At 50.3% G+C, this 7,155-nt stretch overlaps 1 protein-coding gene across 3 annotated transcripts; it reads left to right on the top strand.

Moving 5' to 3' along the window:
* Window positions 1–32: 32 nt before the first annotated feature.
* DQX1 (DEAQ-box RNA dependent ATPase 1) lies at window positions 33–6,822 on the top strand. 3 transcript variants are annotated; one of them, XM_065929621.1, is made up of 11 exons: window positions 33–1,167; window positions 1,419–1,612; window positions 1,992–2,376; window positions 2,718–2,951; window positions 3,040–3,139; window positions 3,244–3,402; window positions 3,483–3,674; window positions 5,133–5,252; window positions 5,426–5,616; window positions 5,954–6,144; window positions 6,402–6,822. In XM_065929621.1, exons 1-11 carry the CDS (start codon window positions 931–933, stop codon window positions 6,556–6,558), a joined length of 2,160 nt encoding a protein of 719 aa, XP_065785693.1. In that variant the 5' UTR covers window positions 33–930; the 3' UTR covers window positions 6,559–6,822. The 3 variants fall into 3 exon arrangements, with proteins under 3 accessions (XP_065785693.1, XP_065785694.1, XP_065785695.1); XM_065929622.1 differs by lacking the exon at window positions 5,954–6,144 and having other exon boundaries at window positions 6,402–6,558; XM_065929623.1 differs by lacking the exon at window positions 5,426–5,616 and having other exon boundaries at window positions 6,402–6,534.
* The last annotated feature ends 333 nt before the right edge of the window (window positions 6,823–7,155 follow it).

Genomic DNA, 7,155 nt, shown 5'->3' with positions numbered 1-7,155 from the left:
GGCCTCCTTGTGGGTTTGTGGAGGGTCGGTCAGAATGGAACTGTGTGCAATCACCTCCTCATGTCAAGAGATGAGTGATATTAAGGAAGTATAACTAAGCTGAATGCCCAGCAGCAACTGGACCCTGGCCTCAGAATTCAGCCCAGGCATGTGAGGAAACAGCTGCAGAACTGCAGGTCCCAGGATACCTTTCACTAATGAGCACAGAACACAAAGTCTGTAGAATTCACGCATGCCCAGTGTGGCAGCTGGAGCCTATTTTTCCTAGGCTCCTAACTAGGTTAAAGAAGGTGGAGCACATGGCCCCACCCCAGAACAGTCTCTAGGACTGTGTCTGAGCAGTGCCCCAGGGTGGATCCGGAATTGACCTTTGTACCTCATAGCAGGTCAGGGTTTGTGGTGACTTGCTGGGTGGGTCTGGAACTGGCTGCCATTCCAACGCGTCTCAGAGCTGCAGGCAAAGGTTTGAATCCAGGATCCTTCTGTCCCTGCTCCCCAATTCCTGACCCCACTCCTGCTCTTCATTCTCTCCCCAAGGGACCTTCCCACAGGTGACCAGGTCTTTCTTCCTTTCTTTTTGGCTATGTTGGGTCTTAGTCGAAGTGCCTGGGCTTTGTTCCCTGCCACAGGCAGGGTCTTATGTCCCCAACCAAGGATTGAACCCACGTCCCCTGCATTGGAAGTTGGGGTCTTAACTACTGGACTGCCAGGGAAGTCCCAATAGTCCACTTCTGATAGTCCCTTACTTGGAGACTCAACTCTTCCCTGTTTCCCGGCAGACAAGAAGTACTGGGAAGGATGGACCCCAGTGCATTATCACCTGAGGGTACAGGTTAGGGATCAGGGCTGAGGTGGGAAGATGGTGTCAGTCACCAAATACAAGGCCTTGATGACTGCCCTGCCTCCTGTAGGTCCTGCTAGACAGTCACCATGGCCTCTCAGCTTCTTGGGTTGGAAGAAGAGTCTGGCCCAAACCCTGGGGAGTCTGAACTGGCTGTGAACCCCTTTGACGGGCTCCCCTTCTCTTCCCGCTACTACAAACTACTTGAGCAGCGCCGATCCTTGCCTGTCTGGGCTGCTCGCTTTATCTTCTTGGAGCAATTGGAGAGTAGCCCCAGTGGAGTGGTACTGGTGTCTGGAGAGCCTGGCTGTGGCAAGAGCACCCAGGTGGGGGTCGGGGGGTGGGGAAGGAAATTCTGACAAAGGGAGGGGGTAGGGAACTGGCTCCTCCTGGGACAAGGCCGGGAATGGGGTGGGGGTTGCTGTGTGGAATAATAGGGGAGGTGGTCAAAAGGAGACAGGCAGTGAAGTACCGGAGAACTCCTCAAATAAGGAGAGATTAAACTGGCAACAGCTCTTTCAGCACTTCAGAGTTCTGTGTCTCGCTGACGGGTTGTCCTTTCCTATGCTTACCCCAGATCCCACAGTGGTGTGCAGAGTTTGTGCTGGCCAGAGGTTTCCAGAAGGGTTGGGTAACTGTGACTCAGCCTCACCCTCTAGCAGCCCTAAGCTTGGCCCTGCGAGTTGCTGATGAAATGGACCTGACCCTGGGTCATGAGGTTGGATACAGCATCCCCCAAGAAGACTGCACTGGGCCAGACACTCTGCTAAGGTGTGGCCCCTTGCAGGCCCGACTCAAATCTCCTTCCACTCACCCCAGAGAAACAAACCCAGCCTTCTGACATCTCACCGTACCCTCCCTCAGCTTAGCTCACCCTTTAAATCATGCATGATGCAACTTCTGAATTCAGCCATTTAACCCTAGCCAGCAACCTCAGACATTCAACTTCACCATCATCTTGAAAGTCTCACTTTCCTAACTGGAGTACAGCTTATGAACAGTGTCACCAATAGGTCACAGAAAGTCAGTCACAAGATCTTTTTCTGACCTTTACTGTCAGAGCCTAGGCCCCCTGGGGAGAAGCTCCTCTGGACTTCTGGGGCTGGTCGGTGTCCACACTGACTCCTCTGCCCACTGCCACTGTCAACAGGTTCTGCTGGGACAGGCTGCTTCTGCAGGAGATGGCCTCGACCCGGGGCACTGGAACCTGGGGCGTGCTGGTCCTGGATGAGGCTCAGGAGCGGTCGGTGGCCTCAGATTTGCTCCAGGGACTCCTGCGAGATGCCAGGCTGGGAAGCCTCCCAGGGGACCTCAGAGTGGTTGTAGTTACTGACCCAACCCTTGAACCTAAGCTCCAAGACTTCTGGGGCAACCCTCCTACTGTGTGTGTACCCAGGGAGACTGGCAGGTGCCCCACTCCTGTCTATAGAGACTCTTTCCCTACTGATCGAGTGGAAGCTGCCTGCCAGGCTGTGCTTGAATTGTGTCGGAAGGAGGCTCCAGGAGATGTGCTAGTGTACCTGCCCAGTGAGGAGGTAAAACAACGGGATGCGAAAGGAGGTATTCATGTCAGATGTCTGCCCCTTCCTGTCCCGGGGGAGAACGGGAGCAATGCTTATTAGGAACATTGGAGTTCTAGTACTTACTCTCTGTTGGGGTCTTGAGGAAAAACTCCAGGGTTTGGGGATAAAAACTTTTTGATTCCATACAATGTAGAGATTTGCCGTTCAGCAAGTTCCTGAAATTATACCACCCCAACTTTATATGAGCATGTGCACTTTTTCAGAGTGAAGGTCCATAGCTTTCGTCAGTTTTTCAAAGGGGTCTCTGACCCACAAAGGTGAGAATCACCCTAACACCCCACCTCTCTCCTCAGGAAATTTCCCTGTGCTGTGAGTCCTTGTCCAGGAAGGTAGGGTCCTTGGGAAACCAGGGGCCTCCCCCACGGGTGCTGCCCCTTCACCCAGGCTGTGGACGAGCTGTCCAGGCTGTGTACGAGGACACAGAGTCAGGTGCCCGGAAGGTTGTGGTCACTCACTGGCTGGCCGACTTCTCCTTTTCCCTCCCTTCCATCCGACATGTCATTGACTCAGGACTGGAGCTTCGAAGTGTGAGTGAAAGACAAGTGAGGGGACACGGGCTAAAGATAGAAATAGCCCACTCTCACCTGTCTTGGCCTTGGTTGGGGGTGGTGACAGGTTTACAGTCCTCAGATCCGAGCAGAATCTCAAGTGTTGAGACCAGTCAGCAAGTGTCAGGCAGAGGCAAGACGACTACGGGCAGCAGGGATCCCACCAGGTAAGAGCTCTTGCCCTCAGTAGGATCAAACACGAGAAGAGTCACGACCCACAGGCCCTGAGAAATCTACAGTGGTCTTCTTTCCCAGATCTTTCTCCCCTCAGGATCCTGCCTCTGCCTGTATCCTAAGTCCTTCCTAGAAGTAGAGGCTCCCTGCCTGCCACAGCCCAGAGTGTGGGCGGAGAATTTGAGCCCCCTGATGTTACTACTAAAGAGGAGACAGATTGCAGAGCCAGGGAAGTGTCACTTCCTGGACAGGCCTGGTGAGCACCCCTCCTGCCCACGTCCTGCTGCTCTCCAGGTTCTGAGATCCCCTGTCCTCTCAGCCTTGTTCCCTCTCCAGCTCCAGAAGCACTGATGCAGGCTCTGGAAGACTTAGACTATCTGGCTGCCCTGGATGATGACGGGGACCTGTCTGACCTGGGAGTTATCCTATCAGAGTTTCCCCTGGCCCCTGAGCTGGCCAAAGCCCTGCTGGCCTCGTGCGAATTTGACTGTGTGGATGAGATGCTCACCCTGGCCGCCATGCTCACTGGTATAAATCACTTCTCTCTCTGGCTCTTAAGACGACTCCAAGCCTTCCCTTTGGTGTCATGGTGCTCCTCAAGCTAGCCCATTCCTCTTGGCTCTAGTTCCCAGCCCTCACTGTGCTGAAAGAGTTAGGCTTCATCACTTATCCCTCTCCTGTCTGTTACTTCTTGTCCTGCAACAAGTCTCTCCGACCTGTTTTTGCTGAAACTATACCTGTCTTGCTCAACCCTGTAATCCCTTCATTATTCAGAATAATCTCTATCCTGCTCAATCCAGGGTATTCCTCGCCCACTGCATTCCAGCTTCAGGCCCACCCCAGCAGGAGAGTGACACCTCTGCTCACCAGTGGCCTCCTGGAGACCTAATCCAGCGAGCACTTTTGAACCCTGTTTATGACTTTCCTTAGACACTTGAGAATGGCAACCACTCCGCCTTTAACGTTGCCCCCTCCCTAAGCCTCTGTGATCTGCTCCTGGTGGTTCTCACCGTCCCTCCATTGCCATCCCTTAGTCTCCCACTTGAGCTCTTCCTCCTCTGCTTGCTCAAAGTAAGTTGAACCTCAGGGTTCTACCCTTGCCCCTTTTGTCTTCTCATTCCCTGAACTCTCTGAGCAAGTTCATTCATATTCATGGTCTGAAATGCTACAATATCATTCTTCTGAATCTTGGATTTATATATCTAACTCCTGATGGTCATTCCTATCAGAATGGTTCACAAAACTTCAACCCAGAACTGAACTCGAGTACTTCTGTTGTTGTTGAGCTGAGCCCTTTTTAAATCTGCTCCCTCACCACCACCACCAAAAAATCGTACCATCACCTCTGCAGCTCTATCATCATTCTAGACTAACCTTTCTCCAGGATTTTTTTTTTCATTTTTATCTCCTAATTTAAAAAAAATTTTTACCTGTTCTTCTTGATACTCAGAGTTAATGCCAATGTAGCTCCTCATCACTGCTCAGCTGGATTCCTTGAGTAGCCGCCTAACTAGTCAGGTGAACTTCTTCCAAACATGTGGATTCTCTTAAAAACTCTTCTTCATCAGTTATTCTCTACCTTCCAAACAATGTAAATTCATTTGCACAGCCTTGCCCATACCTTCCTTCAGCTTTATCTCCTGCCACCCTGCCACACATACCGTTCCCTCTGTCCCAGGTGCTCGAAGTTCTCCAAACATGCTATTCCCATGTCTAGAATACTCCCTCTGCCTTTCTCCACTCAACTAATTCTCAAACTTCAAATATTGGCCTGCACACCCATCTTACATGTTGGTCTCTCCCAATAGACTCTAAGCTCCTTGAGGGCAGAAACTGTTTTTCATCTATTTATCTTCAGTGTCCAATAAAGTGAATAGTATCTAGAAGTCTTTTGAATAAAGTGCCCAGAGTGACGTTGCTGCCTTTTTCAGTGTACTGCTATCTGTTCTCATGCCCCAGAATGAACTTCCTCTCTTCTGCCTCCAGCTGCCCCTGGGTTTACTCGTCCTCCACTCTGTGCAGAAGAAGCTGCCCTGCGTCGAGCGCTAGAACACGTGGATGGTGATCACAGCTCTCTGATCCAAGTGTATGAAGCCTTTATACAGAGTGAGTGCTCCACTCTGCATCCTCTTACAGAATCCCAGATTTTCCAAAGAGAGAAAGTGTGCAGCCAGCTGACAGATCCCTAGTCCCAGGAAAAGGAAGCCCTTTGACCAAAAATTGGGTTCTTTTAGGGGTCTCAAGGACTTTAGCTATAGCTGGTCCCTTTCTATTCCTAGGTGGAGCAGACAAGGCTTGGTGCCAGGCTCGGGGTCTAAACTGGGCAGCATTGTGCCAAGCCCGTAAACTTCGGGGAGAACTCCTAGAACTCATGCAACGGATTGAACTTCCCTTGTCTCAACCAGCCTTTGGATCTGAGCAGAATCGCAGAGACCTTCAGAAAGCGCTGGTGTCAGGATACTTCCTTAAGGTTAGGGGAAAGAGTTGGAGTAAGGATCATAAAAGGAACAGAAAGTAGAGGGAACAAAGGTTAAGGTATGCCACCTCTGAAATTGGGACCCAGGTGGCCATTCAAAGGACTCTTTAGAACCAGGAGAAACTTTTCCTTTGATGTTTTGGGGTACAAGGGGCTATGGAAATGCCATACATTATGGTCGTATGGTAGGGCTATAACACCTAGAGGTATGCCTTACTTTTAATACTCTCACTACCCTTGCTAATAATTCTTTCTCAACCCTCCTTTCTTTCTTCTACTGACTGACACTTCACTCTCACTTATTCCTTCAATATCTTTGTCTTTCAATGAGGTGGCCCGAGACACAGATGGAACTGGAAATTACCTGCTTCTAACCCACAAGCATGTGGCCCAGCTCTCCCCACTCTGCTGCTACAGAAGCCGCAGGGCTCCTGCCAGACCCCCACTGTGGGTGCTTTACCACAGTTTCTCCATTTCCAAAGACAACTGTCTTTCCATTGTTTCTGAAATTCAGCCACAGATGTGAGTTCCCTGACACCCCTCCTACACTGTCCATTCCTCTTCCTGGGGCCAAAATTATAGCTGGGGACTTACCGAAGCTAAGTGGGGGTGGGGGGTGGGGTGGCAGGGGCGGGAATGGAGGGGAGTGAGAGGGTCTTAGTGGTTTGTGGTAACATGATTTGAGGAGACAGGGTTTGTGGAAGGGGTAGTAAGAAGTTCAACAATATGCATTATGAAAGAGGATACGGAAATCATCTAACTATGAATGTCTCTGTCAGGCTGGTGGAATTGGCTCCTCCATACTTCCTGAGTAACTTACCCCCTAGTGAGAGCAGAGACTTCCTGAACCAGCTGAGGGAAGAAATGACAGATTCCCCGACCAGGAGTGAATCTTCCTCCACCCAAGAACTTGAAAATGCCTGTGTCCTGCAGTGACCTGCCTCTGGGGTGAAGTTGAATTCATCTCATCACATGAGATCTTCCCTCAGGCTAGCACCTAGGCAGTCATCCAGATTTAGAAGCCCAAGGGTCACATGTAAATACTGGAACCTGAGTCCCAAGAAATGGAGCTGGGAGTGGAGCAAATTGGTTAAGCCCCAGTCTTTACAGGGTAGGACCGATTCCTTAGCTTTCTTCTATTTATTGAAGAGGAACTGACATGCCCTCCATGCCCCCAACTTATGCCAAACCCATCCTTGTGCTCCCTTTTGGTCTATAAAAGTTGTTTATATGATACCAAATTTGAGTTTGGTTCTGCAGTAGCATTTACAGTATCTATGAGTTAAAGATGACACAATATAAAAGAATCAGGGTGAACTTCAACAGTGATATCCTCTTGCCTGGTTACCACCTCTGGTCAAGCCTTTGTGCTATGACTGACCTTAGTGTCACTAACATGGAAAACAAGCAGTTTGACTACAGTTGGCCTCTGACCCTGCCTAAAGCTTACCTCACTCTATCAACTGCTCTTGCCTGCAGGGGAGGAAGAATGGGGGTGCTATAAGAATAAGACAAAATCATCCCTTTTGTTCT

The sequence above is a fragment of the Muntiacus reevesi genome, chromosome 3, assembly GCF_963930625.1.
Source record: "Muntiacus reevesi chromosome 3, mMunRee1.1, whole genome shotgun sequence".
Lineage (NCBI taxonomy): Eukaryota > Metazoa > Chordata > Mammalia > Artiodactyla > Cervidae > Muntiacus > Muntiacus reevesi.
The sequence above is the reverse complement of the archived record's forward strand: the minus strand, read 5'-3'. Positions and strand labels throughout refer to the sequence as shown.